The sequence below is a fragment of the Ictalurus punctatus genome, chromosome 5, assembly GCF_001660625.3.
Source record: "Ictalurus punctatus breed USDA103 chromosome 5, Coco_2.0, whole genome shotgun sequence".
Classification (NCBI taxonomy): Eukaryota; Metazoa; Chordata; class Actinopteri; order Siluriformes; family Ictaluridae; genus Ictalurus; species Ictalurus punctatus.
In genome coordinates this window covers 11402165-11420655 of record NC_030420.2, presented here as the reverse complement: position 1 = coordinate 11420655, position 18491 = coordinate 11402165, and the positions used below count along the sequence as shown (strand labels likewise).

The 18491-nt window shown below is 38.3% G+C and overlaps 1 protein-coding gene across 2 annotated transcripts in view; it reads left to right on the top strand.

Annotated features, from left to right (window-relative positions):
* Positions 1-18491, top strand: part of LOC108266029 (dedicator of cytokinesis protein 3) — an 86600-nt gene that overhangs the window by 65033 nt on the left and 3076 nt on the right. Inside the window, exons 29-53 of one of the 2 annotated variants that reach the window (XM_017468971.3) lie at positions 1399-1474; positions 3133-3233; positions 3336-3394; positions 3503-3651; positions 3860-3945; positions 5266-5292; positions 5393-5488; positions 6461-6515; positions 7102-7183; positions 7317-7465; positions 7791-7877; positions 7978-8082; positions 8188-8329; positions 9641-9807; positions 9897-9983; positions 10166-10345; positions 11882-11965; positions 12045-12161; positions 12256-12344; positions 13082-13196; positions 13292-13373; positions 13614-13726; positions 13862-13913; positions 14061-14171; positions 17521-17603. In XM_017468971.3, coding sequence (XP_017324460.2) covers positions 1399-1474; positions 3133-3233; positions 3336-3394; positions 3503-3651; positions 3860-3945; positions 5266-5292; positions 5393-5488; positions 6461-6515; positions 7102-7183; positions 7317-7465; positions 7791-7877; positions 7978-8082; positions 8188-8329; positions 9641-9807; positions 9897-9983; positions 10166-10345; positions 11882-11965; positions 12045-12161; positions 12256-12344; positions 13082-13196; positions 13292-13373; positions 13614-13726; positions 13862-13913; positions 14061-14171; positions 17521-17603 — 2494 coding nt within the window. Of the gene's footprint in view, positions 1-1398; positions 1475-3132; positions 3234-3335; positions 3395-3502; positions 3652-3859; positions 3946-5265; positions 5293-5392; positions 5489-6460; positions 6516-7101; positions 7184-7316; positions 7466-7790; positions 7878-7977; positions 8083-8187; positions 8330-9640; positions 9808-9896; positions 9984-10165; positions 10346-11881; positions 11966-12044; positions 12162-12255; positions 12345-13081; positions 13197-13291; positions 13374-13613; positions 13727-13828; positions 13914-14060; positions 14172-17520; positions 17604-18491 lie in introns of both variants that reach the window. The other variant, XM_017468970.3, reaches the window with a different exon arrangement.

The window sequence follows — 18491 nt, the reverse complement described above, 5'->3', positions numbered from 1 at the left end:
AAATAGCTAAAGTAAATCTAAAACCACTCAAAATGATCTGCTAGACTGTACGCTGGATGACCGTGTTGTCGACGCTTAACTGCTTATTACAAGGTTACTCTGAAAATTCACTAGTTAGTAGCTTATTGTTAAGTCAAGTGTCATAACCTCTCAACTTATCCTGTCCCATCAAAATAAAATCTATGGTCACAAACCGCTGCTGGTTGGCGCAAATTGACAGTATTGATGTGAGATAATTCTCTACAGTAGGAAGGATAGTGCTCTGCAAAGGCATTTTGGGAAGTGTAAGTCTTTAATATATTCAAATGAGCAGGTGAGTCATAATGCAGAAAGCGAGTAAGCAGGAGGAACTGAACAAATCCAGGTTGTTTTCATCCTAGTTTTAGAGATTCCGATTGTGTCTGAGCCATGAACAATAATTGGAAGGCTATTCCAATGTTGAGCAAATATGATGATCTGAATATGGTTAGCATAATCTGTAAAAAAGCATGACACAGCAGCTGAGAAAATCCATAGAGCATAAGGGTGAACATGTATAGCATATGTTGTAAATAATAAATAGAAAATTAAGTATATGTAGTCTTACACTCATTGGTTCCTTGACTTTCCGGACATTCTGTAGATACTGTAGATACAGCACCTTTTGCTCAATGCAGATGGGGCAGATCATAATAGACCAAAAGTTCACTCCGGTATTGTGCGATACTGTGCAGTCTGTTTTAAAATGTGCCTATGATTATTATACCAGGGTGCTAGCTTTTTTGCCCCATTTATTTTTTATGTGGAGCAGCATTGTCTAGAGTGTAGCACAAAATTGACTACTCCTGTAAATTAATCAAGGGCAGTGTATATACAGTTGGGTCCATAAGTATTTGGACAGTGACACAATTTTTGTAATTTTGCCTCTGTACCCTACCACAATAGGGTTGAAATGAAGTGGTTAATATGAGACTGAAACCATATCTTGAAGTGTAGTCTGATGAAGACCCGACGGTCGAAACGTTGTGTTTTCAAAAAGTTGTTTGGAGTTGTAAATTCCGTGTGAGGACATCACGCTTCTTTTTTCCATAGTGTTATTTTTGTTGTCCTGTACCTGAATCCAATTAGGGTGCGTTGGATGTGCACACCTTTTCTTGTATTTTAGATTCTGTAGTGCAGTTTAACCTTTAATTTAGTACATTTATTGAGTAAATGTTAAATAAAGTATATTTATTATATATTTTGGAAATTAATAATGTACATTTACATAAAAATAGCAGATAGCAGAACTGAGTTTTCTGAGTAATGCTTGCAGTATTGTTTGTACTTTTGTTTATCATTGTTACATTGTAAGGGATTTTCACTTGCTCCAGAATTAGGCTTGCATTTTCTGTGCATTCATTGTGATTTCTTGTGCAGGATTATTGTGATGACAACCCAATATCTAACTCCTGCACTTCACAAGAACTTCTCAGATGCAGACTTTGATTTTAAGGTAAATAATTTGTTCTGTCCATTTTACTTCTTTTACTAAATGACTTCTAGCCATGTGTTTTCAAACAGGCACATCCTGGTGTTAATACACCAAATCACATCATATATGCTATGAAAAATGTCCACTGCAAATTTGACAACACAGCAACAAAAAAACAACAAGAACAACAACAACAAAACCAAAAGCAATATGTGGTGAGGAACCATCTGTTGTGAGGCAGCAGAACATGCCACTGCCTTCTCAGTTAGAAATACTGGTAATTTGGCCTATTTTAATGAACAAACTCTTTTGTGTATCACAGCATTTTACAGGTGTCTTGACCAATTTTTCAAAGTGATTCTCCCTTGACTACTTAGAATATGACATTGTAACCGCCTCTTGAACAGTCTCAATTTTTGACAAGAACACAGTAGACAAAAAATTGTTGTGACCTTTGTATTATAAGGTTCACTGTGGGTGAAGATTGAATGCCAGATAGAACAGGATAATCAGTGTAAATTGTTATTATTTTTGTTTAAAGAGCTTTTTTCATTTAGTACTGCCCTTCAGATGCTAAGTAAGACAGTTACATGTCTCCCAGAAGATAAAATACTAATAATTTGACTGATCATCCTGTTCAAAGGTTTACATCTCCCTGGCTCTTAATGTATCATGTCACCTTCTTGATCATCAGTTAATGTTTGCACCTTATGCAATAGTTGTGTATGAGTCCCTCAATTGTACTCAGTGTGAAAAGATGGATCTCGACATCATATAGCCACTGTTGGAAAGGGGTCAAATATGCAGAATATTCTGGAAAAGAAAAGAATTTGCAGGACCTGGAGGATTTTCTGAAGAACAGTGGGCAGTTTAACTGCTCAGGACAAACAAGGGACTCATGGACAACTATCACAAAACAAAAAACATTTGTGGATCCATCAGGTAACGACACACAATATTAAGAATCAAGGGTATGTAAACTCTTAATTTTTAATTAAAAAATTTATTTAATTAATTTTTTATAAATTCAGCTATTAGCTTGTCTTTTGGACTATATGTAAACATCTGTTATGTGAAATAGCTTATTCAGGGCAATACTAAATAAAAAACAACAACATGGGATTTAATGATCCCTCTTATTTTGTTAACAGTACTAAGATTTAGCAGATTCTGCAAGGGGTATGCAAACTTCTGAACACAACTGTATATACAGTATGTTCACTACAGTATCTCATGCAAGTGATTTGTGAAAGGACTAGATCAAAATGTTTTTACTGTTTTATATAGAGTGGACTATACAGTGGAACTTACCTTGAACCTGACATTAATACTAGTAGTAGTTTTCCAAAGGTCCATGGCATATGAAATAATGAGAGATCTAGTAATAATCAGATAAAGGTCATGGTCAAGAGGCAGGATTTCTGTTTACAATACCTTAATCTTATAGGTCAAGGGAGCTGAAGTTATGTTTAAAATGCTACAGTCTATATGGATGAGGCGCATGTGCCATATTCTGGCTATAAACCTTGTTGGATACCACTGTCTCTCTCTCTCTCTCTCTCTCGCTCTCTCTCTCTCTCTATCTATCTCTCTCATAATTTGGTATCCAGACCACTAAAAATGGTCTAAAATACATTATGCTATCTGTGACGACCATGTCTTTATGTTTTCATTTTCAGCTTTGGAACTCCTTCTTCAGTTTGGCTGTGCTATTTATTAGTCAGCCCAGTCTGCAGCTTGAGTCACTCAGTCAGGTCAAGAGGCAGCGAATAACAGACAAGTAAAAACATATGCATGCACAAATACGCACATAACGACACACTTTTTACTATATCGAGTAGCAGGTGTTTTATCAGTATATGCTGTTTGCTTTATTCTACAGATATGGAGATTTGAGAGTGCAGATGGTGTATGAGCTATACAGTATGTGGCAGAAGCTAGGTGAGAACATTTCCTCTGTTCTACACTTTCTGACCTTCCTCTTTTAATAGATTTAGTCAATGATATTGCAGCCTTGTTTATATAACCCCTTTCTTTTCTCTCTTTCAGGTGATAATAAGCCTCACTTCACTCCTGGGATGATGGGTCCATTCTTAGGAGTAACTCTGGTTCCTCAGGCTGAGGTCAGGAATGTTATGGTTCCTATTTTCCACGACATGATGGACTGGGAACAGCGCAAGAATGGCAACTTCAAACAGGTCAGATACCAAATGACAAAATGTATTTATTTCCGAGACTCTTACTTCAACTAAAATAAATGTACAGTGAATAACCTCTGTGTGTTTCAATTGTAAATAATTATGTACAATAAATCAGAAATAGATTAAATTATAATAAAAAAATATAAAACTTGGACTAATGTCATGCTTGTTTTGTGTATGTGTGTCTGTGTTCATGCATGTGTAGGTGGAGGCTGAGTTGATGGATAAGTTAGACAGTATGATAGCGGATGGGAAAGGAGAGGAAAACCACAGAGAACTTTTTGGGTTATTGTGAGTCCTGACACATACCTAAATGCACATACCATTGTTGTGTATAGAGACTATGTTCAGTGGGGTCCAGTTGTCTGAGACAACTAATGAAAATGGTCCTTTGCTTTCTTTTCTTATTTAATGCAACATTTTTCATTATAAATTATATTATCATCCACAACTTCAATGAAAGGTAGAATCTTCTAAATATTTACATGAATTTCTGAATTGCTTAGTGTTTGGTATTTCCTCTTTTTGCTTTTATGACAGAGTGCACTTGTGCTGGCATGGACTCTGCGTTTGCCTAAAACTTGATGATCCATGCTAGACCAAATCAACCAGTCTGAACACGTACTTCAATTGAAGAGCTGAGATTCAAGGGCAGTCTGACTTTTTGTACAAAGAAGTTAACTTGGTCAATATCACAAATTTGTTTACGTTTAAACAGAAACTTAGTGCATAAAATAAATAAATAGTGCATTTCTAGGTTACATTTCCTTTCTTTTTTCTGAAATCTTGTTTATTTCCAGTTTTAAAAAGAAAAAATAACAGACTTTCAATGTGGTCTCTGACTGTTGAACCCTACTGTATATAGAACTTTTATTTTTCCTACTGTTCCTGTGTGCTACACTGTGTGTGAACTGATACAGGTTATGGCATTTTTGAGTGTCCCTCAGGATAAGACAGTGATACTTGTGTACTACTTATTTGAATCTTTTTGCTCCTTTGACTTCCACATAAAATGTGTGCTATTTTAATTCTTCATCAAGCCTAGCAGGTTAGCACAGTTGCCCACACCTCCAGGGTTGGGGGTTCAATTCCTGTCATGGTCCTGTGTGTGCATGTTCTCCCCGTCTTGCAGAGGTTTCCTCCCCCAGTCCAAAGACATGCATTGTAGGCTGATTGGCATGTCTGAATGTGTGTGTGAATGTGTATGTGAGTGTACTCTGCGATGGATTCGCACCCCGTCCAGGGTGTACCCAGCCTTGTGCCCCATGCTCCCTGGGATAGGCTCCAGGCTCCCCACGACCCAGAATGATAAGTGGTAGAGAAAATAGATGTATCAAGCTTGGCTCTTGTTTAACTTTGTTTAGGACTAAAACTCACTAATCTTTCAACTCATAAATTAGCCCATAAATAATGTTTGCCTTAGATGATGATAATCCAGTTATATTATTTATTTATTTACTTTCATGTTATCTTATAACCTTAAAAGATGACTCAGGTCATTAGGGCATCCAGTACTAAGTAGTACTAAGTAGTGAATAAAACAGGAATCATATCCTATTTAGATCATCTTCTGGATTGAAATTATGTTGCTTTATGTTATCTTTCCTACAGAACACAGCTCTTTGGACCATACCCGAGGTATCATATTATCTGCTAATTTCTGTAATATACAACACACACATATAACCTTATAATACTAATGTGGCAATTTCTAAATCTTATTCTCTCTAACTGTCAGTCTGTTGGAGAAGATCGAACAGGAGACATGGCGAGAGACAGGGGTGTCTTTCATCACTTCGGTCACACGCCTCATAGAGAGACTTCTGGATTACAGGTGTGTCACTGGCAGCTGATGGTTTTCAAAATAGTGAAAGCACAGCTGTCTCTTATGGACACTGCTCATAAGTATGTGCATCAAACGACTTTTCTACAGTCAGGTCAACATTACCAGTTTCAAAATGCACAGACAAAAAGTGCAGCTAGCTAGCTAGATGTATACAACAAATTTCAGAAATGAACACAAACAATCAAACAAAACTTTATACTTAGAATTTACTTACAATACATACAAATGACAAAGATAAAAACTAACCACTACTGCAGCTCTAAGCAATTCCAGTTGGCACCAATATGTTTGAAATGTCAACTATGTTCATTAATGTTTCGATGATTGCCAGCTGGTTATGAGTTCCTGCAAGAGGACTATCAATCATCATATGGAGAAGCCATGCATCCAGATGGTACAAGCCAAGAGTCCAATGTCCAAATAATGTTGAGATGGGTATTTTTATTCAAAACCCACATTCCCATTCATTCCCATTCACCCCATAGATGCACACCTTCCGGACAGGACTCAAAATGACGTGATAAAAGCCTGTTGTCCACTGAGCGTTAATATTTTCTCAGTTCTCCCATTAAAAAAACATTGTACGTGAATCTGTAATAGATGCACCAGAAAAAGCACCAGACAAGGCTTCTCTTGATTTTCTATCAGGACTGCAGGCTCTACAGGCTGCCCTGTCTACTGAAAACACTTATGTTAAATGAACGAACAGGACAATACCGCAGTGAGATATTTGATCATGTGATTCATTAAAATATTGAATTTCACCAAAAGTGATGAATAATATAGAGACTCCGGTTAACATTTTATTGCCGCATTTTAATGAAATTTTAAGGGAAGCCAGGCTTCCCGTGTGGTTTAAAACAATTGTCTGTGTGCATGGTATCATGTATGTATACGTTGTGTTTTGTGAGTAATGCACTGTAATTAGTTAGGATTGTTAATCTGATTTCATCTCTATAGGGACAATGTGAGAGGAGAAGAAGCAGAGAGTAAAAAGTTGGGAGCCAACATCATGGTAAAACATGTCTCACCTCAATACACGTACTTAATTTTACTAAACTTTATTTTAGTATAAGTACTGTATATTTTAATAATAGAATTTCCAATATAGTACAAATGTGTGACAGACAGGACAATGACTATCGATCTATCTATCTATCTGTCTATATATATATATATATATATATATATATATATATATATATATATATATATATATATATATATATATATATATACACACACACATACATTTTATATGGTTACAACATACTCTATAAAAAGTCAAATAAGTCGATGAAGACAATAGCATGGTGACAAATGGATAGTAGTCTGTGCCTACTCAGATTCTAGATGCTGTTTTTGTGATAGTGCTTAGAATTTACAATTAATGGGAATGTCAGAGACCATACCATGAGTTCTTTCAATTAAGCAAACTACTTTCAATTGTATAGTGTACTTTTGATGTGTTCATAAACTAAAGGATCATTTATTTACTTTTACTATGAGCTGAAGTGCAAAAGAACTATTGCTAAAAATTCTTTACTTATTACCTTTTGTTCCTCATGATTTGGGTTTCCTGGAATTTTTTTTTTTACAAGTGTGAGATAACCAAAGAAGACATGTACATCCGCTACATTCACAAACTCTGTGAACTCCAGCTGCAGGTGCATAACTACACAGGTATGGAGAGAGAAATAGAGAGAGATTTCAGGAACTTATCGTTTTCAGAGACTTGTTAAAGCATAAATGTAAATAGGTACTTTTTTCAAATTTGTCAGCATATAATTTGTGCTTGCACATGTGTGATCCACAGAGGCTGCATTCACATTGCTGTTGTATTGGGAGCTGCTGCAGTGGTGTGAGGAGCCCCTCCGAGACCTCCTGCAATACCCCGCTCAGAGTCAGTGGCAGCGCAAAGAGGCCCTCAGCAGAAAGATACTGCACTACTTCAACAAGGGCAAGGCATGTTCTACACACACACTCTCAAACACTGTTCCTCCACCTAAGGGATCTTTTGTTGATTTCAATCAAAAGTCTTTTGGTCTACTTGCTTTTCACTTAACACATTTGACTTTTATTTATTATCAACAGACAGTGCTGATATTCCATGGTCATGTTCACAAACTCAAGGCACATTTTCTGGCTATTTACAATTTTGCCATCAGTCTGATGCCAAGAAAATGGCGACTCTTGTCTAATCATTCCCATAGCTATACTTTCTTTACCAGTGTGTGCATGTGTGCATGTGTGCATGTGTGCGTGTGTGCGTGTGTGTGTGTGAGTATAGTGTTGGGAGTATGGGATTTCTCTGTGCAGGGAACTGGCCCTTCAATATGAGATGTTGTACGACTACCACAGCCTGAGCTGGATACGGGTGAGTGTGTGAGTTTATACAGCATGTGTTATCCCAGCACATTGAAAAGAACTGTGTGTATTGCTAAGTGCATTTACTCAGTGTACTTTTTCCTTTTCAGAAAATGGAGGCTAGTTTTTATGACAACATCATCGAGCAACAACGCCTGGAACCTGAGTTCTTTAGAATGGGCTTTTATGGACGCAAGTTTCCCTTTTTCTTGCGTGTGAGTTCATTTCTGAAGATGAATCATTTAACAATGTAAATGTCCAAATTGAAGTTAACGTTAACTATACATTTGTATGTGTATCTGTCTGTCTGTCTGTGTTAGAATAAGGAGTTTGTGTGTAGAGGCTATGACTACGAGCGCCTAGAGGACTTTCAGCAGAGGATGCTCACTGAGTTCCCACAAGCTCTTGTTCTCCAGCACCCCAACCAACCAGACGACAGCATTCAACAGAGTGATGCACAATGTACTGTACTCAGTCTAATAGTCCTTTATTGGTTGAAAAGGTGGTCATGTGTCACTGAGTTCTGTATGTATGTAGATGAGTTTCATGAACAATCACAATTCCAAAAAAAGTTGAGACCTTGTGTAAAAAGTAAATAAAAACAGATCTCATAAACCTAAATGTTATTCACTATAGAACATAGAAAACACAGGAAAGGCTGGAAAAGTAAGTGTTACTAAAAAGAAACAGCTGGAGGAACATTTTGTAACTAAGTAGGTTAATTGGCAACAGGTCAGTAACATTATTGGGTATAAAAAGTTTAACTTAGATTGGCAGAGTCTCTCAGAAGTAAAGATGGGATGGAATCTGGATGGAAGCATATGTTGCTCTAAAACCTGTATATACCTTTCAGAATTGATGGTGCCTTTCCAGATGTGCAAGCTGCCCATTCCCTAGGCACTAATGCACCCCCATACCATCAGCGATGCAGGCTTTGGAACTGAGCGCAGATAAAAAGAAAGGTACTATCTCTTTCAGGAAAGAGATGGTCTCTTTCCTGTTTAGTCCTCTTTCCTGTTTAGTCCTCTGTAGTTTAGAGGACGTGGCGTCCATGGTTTCTAAAAAGAATTTCAAATTTCACTTTGTCTGACCACAGAACAGTTTTAATGCAGTGCCGCCTGAGGGCCCGAAGATCACGGGCATGCAATATTGATTTCCACCCTTGTCCCCTGGGCACAGAGATTTCTCCAGATTCTCGGAATCTTTTGATGATATAATGTACTGTAGATGAAGATATTCATAATCTTTGCAATTTTATGTTGAGGAACATTATTCTGAAATTGTTCCACAAATTGTAGATGCAGTTTTTCGCAGATTGGTGAACCTCTGCCCATCTTTACTTCTGAAAGACTCTGCCTCTCTAAGGTACTCTTTTTATACCCAATCATCTTACTGGCCTGTTGCCAATTAACCTCCAGCTGATTCTTTTTAGTACCACTCACTTTTCCAGCCTTTTGTTGCTCCCGTCCCAATTTTTTTGAGACATGTTTCTGCCATCAAATTCAAAATTACTTTATTTCTTTCTTAAAATGGTACATTTAATCAGTTTAAACATTTGATTTGTTTTCTATGTTCTATTGTGAATAACATATGGGTTTATGATATTTTCAAATCATTATATTCTATTTTTATTTACATTTTATTCAGTGTCCTACCTTTTTTGGAATTGGGGTTGTACATAACATTTCATGTTAGTAATAAGTGCATATTTAATTTTTATATTAAAATGGACAGAGGCTTCTTTCATGTATTAGTGTTTTATTATGCATTTAGATCTTCAGATTTATGCTGTAACGCCAGTATCAGAACTCTCTGACGGGCCGTTGATGGATAGAGTGCCTGAACGAATCAAGAGCTTCTATCGCATTAACAATGTTTCACGCTTCTACTACGATCGGCCCTTACACAAGGGGCCCAAAGACAGAGAAAATGAGTTCAGGGTGAATATAGAAATGTATTAAATTGCTAATTTTATTTAAAATGATGGAAACAACCTGGGCTAATAAGCAGTGCTGTGTGTGAACTGCAGAGCTTGTGGATCGAGAGAACCACTCTGGTTTTGTGCCGTCCCTTGCCGGGTATTTCACGCTGGTTTGAGGTGGAGAGAAGGGAGGTGGTGAGTTTAGAAATTATTATTGTTGGGGGAATATTACACAATATCAACAATTTTTAGTGACTACAATGTATTCAAGAGTAGAGAATATTAATCAACCTGTAAAATTCAATCTGTGTAATAATACTATTAATAATAATAATAATCTGTGTTTGTGTGTGTGTTTGTGTGCGGATGTATTTCAGGTGGAGGTTAGTCCCCTGGAGAACGCCATATATGTTGTGGAGAATAAGAACCAAGAGCTACGTTCTCTGATCAGCCAGTATCAGCAGCGGCATCACCACAGCAATGTCAATCTGCTCAGCATGTCTCTGAATGGCACGATCGATGCAGCTGTGAATGGCGGGATAGCGCGCTATCAGGAGGTGCCTCTCTTCTCCCAGAACTATTATAAAAGCAAACATAGAGCCTTATTAAGCACAAATTTCATTCTTATTTTTATATTTGATTGTGTCTGTTAGAAGAGAAAAGGGCTCTACGTGCCTGTTTTATTTAAACACCAGCAAGCCTTTTTGTGAATGGTGCTAAAATACACTATATGGCCAAAAGTTTGTGGACACCTGACCATCACACCCATATGTGGTTTCTGAACATTCCATTCCAGACTTATTCAACCTCTGCTGCACTCTTCTGAGAAGGCTTTCCACTAGATTTTAGAACATGGCTATGGGGATTTACCCATTCAGCCAAAAGAGCATTAGTGACACCAGGCACTAAAGCCTGCCACATGTTCGAATTCATCCCAAAGGTGTTCAGTGTAGTTGATATTAGGGCTCTGTGCAGGCCACTCAGGTTCTTATACTCCAACCTTGGTAAACCATGTCTTCAAGTACCTTGCCTTTGTGCACAGGGGCACTGTCATGATGGATCATGTTTGGGTCTCCTAGTTCCAGTGAAGGGAAATTGTAATGCTACAGCACAAAAAGACATCATATACAATCGTGTGATCTCAACTTTGTAGCAGCTGTTTGGGGAAGACCCACATATGGATCTGATGGTCAGGTAAACATTTGGCCATATAGTGTACCTTTTATATTTCTTTCTACATGTAAGATAAACACCCTTACTGAGGTAGAATGTTGTCTTGTTGCCTGAACTTACTGTAGTGTGAGTACTGTAGTGTGAATATACTGTACATAGAATTTTTAGAATATAAAATCTGCAGGATATATCACAAAATTATTTTCCTATAACAGCATGTAAGTGTTTTATTCCTCTTACAGCAGGAGGTTCTGAAACCTGTCCTGGAGGACCCCCAGCACTGCACATTTTGTATGTCTCCATTATGTGACACACCCAATCCAGGTCTTGCAGTCTGTACTAATGAGCTGGTGAGCTGAATCAGGTGTGTTAGATGAGGGAGACATACAAGATTTAGAGTGCTGGGAGTCCTCCAGGACAGGTTTGAGAAGCACTGTCTTACAGTATACCTCAATAATTTGCCAATGATTATTATTTTATGCTTATTAGAGAACAACACATCATTCTACTTATCAGTTTATAGTTAAACTTAATATTGTGCAGCATCTATGAAATGAGTTACAGCTTGTTACAGATACAGAGTCCTCTGACATTTTCATGATAGAAAACCTTAAAGTACCAGCTCCAGTTTTGACTGATACGAAGGTTTAGGCTTAGATTATGAGGAGCATGTGCCATGCAAATCCCTGTGAATGAGCTGTTACTATAGAAATGACAATGAATTAGAATTAGCACATTAATACAAACCTGTGCTTTGAATTACAGCAACTGTCAGAGCTGCTTTTATATGAATTATTTCACCTTCTGATCAATCAGAATCAAGAATTTAACAGCACTGTGGTATAAAAGGCTATAATGGTTAATAATAATACTAAACATTGTATTTTTTAAACTTCTTTTTGTCTCTCTCACTCGTACAGGCATTTTTTGATAAAGAATACATCAGTAGTCACCCAGAAGAAATAGAAAGAATCAACCAGCTGAAGGAACTGATGCAGGAACAGGTCAGTGCCACATACAAATCACATTAATTTCTAGTTTAAGAGAAACTGTAAAATGTACATATTTGTTTTATTTTCAAAGGTTCACATTCTGGGAGTTGGCTTGGCTGTTCATGAGAAGCTGGTGCATCCAGAAATGCGTCCCCTTCACAAAAAGTTGGTGGATCAGTTCCATGTAATGAGGAGTGGCTTGTCTCATGTTAGTATTTATGCAGCTTTTTAGTTTACTATGTCCTCTGTATAGAAATTGAATCCTCATTGATTAATGTATGTATTTGCATTTTTCCCAATAGGGTGTTGCTGCACTTGACAGGTTCTGTCCTTCAGGTATGAGGATCCTCCCACCAAGTCCAGAAAGTAACAGATCAATTCATAGACACAGGTGAGACTTACAGATATTTCAACAGTAGCCTGTGTGGAATACTTAACATGCATACAAAATACACATCATTGAAGGGTTGCCTAATAATCTGCCTCATTTAGCAATCATTTAGTAAAGTTGTGTGTAAATGTTTTCATAGTCCAATCTGAACAAAAAATTGTTTGGTTACATATGTGTGTATGTTGAAATGATGTTGAAAGCACAGCTGATTTACATTTGGTGATCCCCACAAAAATCCATAAACAGGAAAGCTCCCAAAGCTGAAATTGGCAAAATGATGACTAAGTAGCAAAAATGTGCCATCTAAGGACAGAGTGCACTAAATTTTCCAGTAATTCCATCTCAGCCATTGCAGCACATCAGCTACAAAAGACACACTTATTCTTCATTCTTTTCTAGGACACCATTTCTTTTGTCCTATTTGAATGGTTAATCTTACTTATCTCAATATATGGATTTTTTAAACCACATTTCTTGGGTAAATGCATCTGCAAATAGTTCGTATCACGGTTGATAAATGAGGCCCATTGATTATATGGATTTGCTAATAATAGATGGTACTTTCAAAGCAGATGTATTTTATTTATGAAGATATTTATTAGAATTGGACTACATCTCCTGTAGCATCTGTTCTTTAAGTGATTTTACAATCTGCCATTTCAAATTTCAGTTCCCTATTAATTGTCTTTTTATCTGTGTTTCACGTTCTCTCTATTTTGAATTTTCAACCCTTTCAGTCCCTTGGGCTCGCTTCGTCTCCCCTCATCACACCCTTCCACCAATGAGGGTGGGCCTTTGATGATTTTGACAGATGGGCTGATGGACCAACAAGATGATTCTCCACTCATGCAGGTGAGCATTCTCATTTTACATGATTAGCTTTATTATACTGTATGTATAAATCGATGTAGTGTTTGTGTGAAACCACGCCCGTTTCTCTTATCCAGCCAAGCCCCTCATCTTCAAGCCTCAGCTCCATTCGCTCCTCTTCCTCACAGATGATAAACTCTGCCCCTTCTAGTGCAAGAGGTAAAATAACAGTATTGCATTGCATATATATATATATATATATATATATATATATATATATATATATATATATATATATATATATATATATATATATACACACACAAATTAAAAGTGCTTTATGAAGATTTTACTAAAATGTTCTTATGACATGAGGTGGACCTCAGCTCACACTACCTTTCTTTTTTTCTTTTCTATTGTCTCTCCTTAATTCTGTCACATTCTCACTGTCTCACTCAGGATCTCCCTCTCTGTCTGATAAGAATAAGAATTCCCGTGAGCTGCTGATGTTGCTTCCTCCTCATAGAGAGAGACCTAGCACTATTTATTATGGCAACAATGAAAATGGACAGGTATTAAAGACCTGAAACTCTTTCATCTGATAAAGATCTAACTGTATATAGCATGGTACATTGTCCTCAGTACAGTTTTCATTGTGGGTTTTGTATTTGTAGATGAATAACCTTCAGCGCTCTGTGCTCCAACAGCACAGCCCCTGCAAACCATGTTCTGATCCCCACCCAGGCCTCACTGATAGAGGTACAAGCTCTGTGTGTGTGTGTGGTTGCGTGTGTGTGGTTGTGTGCACACAAGCACATCCTTTCTGCACATTCAGAGATATTTATACAATCTACACTGTTCTATTAAACTTGCTCTGTTTGTTTTATGATTGTGGAACTCCTCCAGGAGTTCCCCCAGCCCCCAGCAACTGGACTCTGGATGCAGAAGCTGGACCATACCTGCAAAACCCGGGTACACTTACGATGCCCCATGGCTCCTCTCGCACCTTTCCACAGGGTAATGAACTCACAGGCAACTGTCCACTGAGAAACATACACACATACTGCAAAAAATGACATTATTAGCAATAGAAAATATCTTGAATACAGTCAAATGAATCTACAACCCCAATTCCAACAAAGCTGGGACGCTGTAAAATGTAAATAAAAACAGAATGCAATGATTTGCAAATCTCATAAACCCATATGTTATTCACAATAGAATATAGAAAACATATCACATGTTTAAACTGAAGAAATGTACCATTTTAAGGAAAATAATAAAAATAGTAATTTTGAATTTGATGGCCACAACACGTCTCAAAAAAGTTGGGACAGAGACAACAAAAGACTGGAAAAGTAAGTGTTACTAAAAAGAAGCAACTGGAGGTTAATTGGCAACAGGTCAGTAGCATGATTAGCTATAAAAAAAAGTATCTTAGAGAGGCAGAATCTTAAGCCTCTATTATCTGAAGAGAAGACGCAATTCACAGGCATGCCCCAGTATGACAAAGCTACGCAACGTCTCGTTCCCTTCTCAGGGAACAGGCTTACATGCGTAACCCAGATGTTCCCTTTCAATGGGAACTCCACGTTGTGTTAGCTGAACGCTGTGGGAACGAGAATACGACCTGTTCAAAAGATCAGAGCCGAGGGTCACTGCAAGACACTTGAGCCAGGGCCGGAATGTATATCCAGGCTGTAAAATTGAATGAATGTGTGTGGCGTAGACCACCCCGCCACAGCACACACATCCTATAAGGATACCCCTTTGGACAAAGCCTTTGAGGAGGCAAACCCCCTAGTGGAATGAGCCCTTATGCCCAGAGGCGTAGTAAGACCGTGCTCCTCATAAGCGATAGAGATTGCTTCCACTATCCAATTAGAGATGTGCTACTTCAACACAGCATCACCTCTACTTTCAATGCCGATTAGCAGCTGCTCTGACTTACACCACTAGCCGGAGTGGTGGACGTAAGTAGAGAGAGCCCTTATTGGACACAGTCGGTGCAATTTCTCTTGTTCCAGTATGAGGAACAGAGGAGGGCAGAAAGCCTGCAACATTACTGGCTGGGCAGCAGATGTAGGCCCTTTAGGAATATAATCCGGCCTAGGATACAGGAAGGCCTTGGCTAATCCAGGGGTAAAGTCAAGGCAGGAAGCGGCAACAGAGAGCTTGTAGATCTCAAGCTTGTAGGGCGGCTGTGGCTCAGGTGGTAGAGCAGGTTGTCCACTAATCGTAGGGTTGGCGGTACAATTCCCGGCCCACATGACTCCACATGCCAAAGTGTCCTTGGGCAAGATACTGAACCCCAAGTTGCTCCCGATGGCATGTTAGCGCCTTGCATGGTGGCTCTGCTCCCATTGGTGTGTGCGAGTGTGTGTGTGTGAATGGGTGAATGAGACACAGTGTAAAGCGCTTTGGATAAAAGCGCTATATAAGTGCGCCATTTACCATTTACCATCTCCTACTCACTTGAGAGATGTCAGGGCCAACAGACCTTTAGAGTCAAAAGCTTCTAAGAGGCTTCCTCTAAGGAGAGGAAGTCTCCTTTGCAATAGGCCTAGCGCGTGACGTTGGCTGCTGCTACCATAAGCTCCAAAAATCTCTCGTAGAGACTGGAGGGGATGCCAAGATCCAGCTTTTTCTTGCTCAATGTTGATAGGATTGACCCTACGCATGTTGGGGATAGAAGCGCCCTCATCATTGTAGAATTCTTATAACCCCTAGAAAAGTTGTCCACTGCACTGGAGAAAGCATACTTTTCTGAGGTTCAACCTGAGCCCCATGCTCTTCATGTGGGTGAGAACAACATCTCTATGTTGAACCGCCAGTTCCCTGGATTGTGCTAGAATTAACCAGTCATCCAGGCTGCCGTACTCGCCTTCTGTGCCTCCCTGGCACTAGCGCTGGCAACTCGACACAACAGGGAAGGAACTTGCTGAATGCCGCCGTATGTCGAGCTTACTCAGTAGGAATGCTTGGTAGGCCTGCAACACTGCCATTGTCTGCAGTGACCCACAAGCAAGACCCACTACTGCATAGGCCTTGCCCACCAACTCCATGGTGGCCTTACATGGCTTGGATAGCAAAGCTGGCCCTCCTAAATTACCTGCCGTTGATGGAGAGAAATAGCTCACCAGCAGCTCCTCCACCTGCAGCAAAGCTAAATAGCCATGTCGTTCATTCCCCATGATGGCCGAATAATCTGACATTGCGGGGTTATAAATATGGCTTGTGCATTGTTTTCCCCCAGAAGCGTGATATTTTGTCATGCACTTTTGGAAAAAAGGGGAGTTTTCTGCAGTGTGAGGGATTTATTTTCATTGGGGAGAAAAAAGCTCAGCCAGCCTTAGTAATCACTTCAAGCAGCTCTTTATATGCTGCTCTCGGTTTTTAGCACACCCTTCTGGCTCCTCGGACTCAGAGAGTAATTATTTTTTATTATTTATTAATTTATTTATTTTATTATTTGTGTGTGTGTGTGTTTGTCTGTGTTTGGGTGTTGTTTTACCCTGGCGTGCTCCATCTCTAGACACTTCACACAGTGTGTCCGTCCTCCCCGTGATGAAACGGGAGCAAAGCATAACACACTTCCTGAATTCTCTTACTCATACTTTTCTCCCCCCTTTTTTTTAAAGGGACAGAGAAGAAAAGAGATTTTATTTTATTTTTTGGAAAAGATAGAGAGAAAATGAAAAGTCTTTTTGTGAGCGTTACACAAACGACCAACATGCAGTCTCACTGAAGATGTTTGCAAAAAGTGTTTGCAACCGTATGATATCCATGAGAGCAGAGTATGTTTGTGAATTTTTTTAATAAAAGATCAAAAGGTTTAACAATAAAGACAATTTTTCACTGCCTTCTTTGCTCATATTTACCAAAGGTGTCAATATTAGTGGAGGGCATTGTATATGAAATATTGGATCATTTTCCTCAATAAAAAAATGACCAAGTATAATATTTTTCTCTCATTTATTTAATTGGGTTCTCTTTGTCTACTTTTAGGACTTGTGTGAAACTCTGATGATGTGTTAGGTCATATTTATGCAGAAATATAGAAACTTAACAAACTTTCCAACAGCACTGTAACATGGTATAACATAACATAACAACAATATCAAATCAAGTTCTATTTCTTGGGAAAAGGTAAATGCCTGGTTTAAATACAGCATTTTCTTGACCATGAAGCACACTGAGATAACACATTGAAAGCACCACACTCTTGTACACACAACAGCTATTATTTTATATGCAATAGACCAACATTGCATTGAGATTTTTGTTTGTATTTATTTGTTTGCTTATGCTTTTGTTTATTTTTCTGATAATCTGTTCTGAATTTGTTCTTGATTTGTCAATGCAGGTCACTTCTTGATGCACTTTGACACATTCCAGCAGCATATGAGTGAGGCTCCGCCATCTTTGCCTGCTCGCTCACTTAGAAAGGTAAGCAGGGCTTCACTCTTTCTTTCTATATAAATGTGCAATCAACACTGAGCGAGCCAGGCTGGTTCCTACAGTAATGGATTAAGTGTTCTCCTCCAAGCATGTAGAGCATCATGAAGATAAAACACAAACAGTCACTGAAGAAGATTTAATTTTCACACTGCTCTTACCACCTACACCATGAAAGTTTTCTATTAAACAGTATACTGTAGTTAGTGAAGATTCCAGTGCAGCACACAAACATTTCAAAGAAACTGTGGACTTTTTCACAAAAGTGTGCAAATGTTTATATAGGTATATGACATATGACATACTGTATCACTCCCTTTAAGACACTTCTCTGTTATAACTCAGCATCATTGCAGTGTTGTTAACTGTTATATTTAACTTTGTTAACATTACTTTTTATATAATCTGGCTGACAAAACCTCACAGCGAAAATGTATGTGTTGATGCATTAGTTTTAAATGCATAAAGGCTGTTTTAGAGCCTTGTCGTATCACCGATGGTAAAAAACAACATTTCAGTTCAAACTGGTGACAAATTAAAGGAAAAAGCAGTGCCTCTGTTATGCTGTTATTGGATGGTTTAAGTCCATTTGTCATCTGATCACCTTTACCCTATGATGAAACATTTTTATCCTGGTGGGAAGTGGTATTTTACAGAATGATATGACCCCATCCCATCCACAAGGCATGAAGGCTCACTGAATAGTATGATGCATATGAAAATTTTGTAAATCATATGCTATGACCTTCACATTCACTACATCTCAACCAAACTGAACACATGGGAGATTTTGGATTGACATTAGACGACGCTCTCTGCTCATTACTTTAAGTTGTTTTTTTCCTTTAATTTATCTCTATTTGTCTAAGGCTATAACTG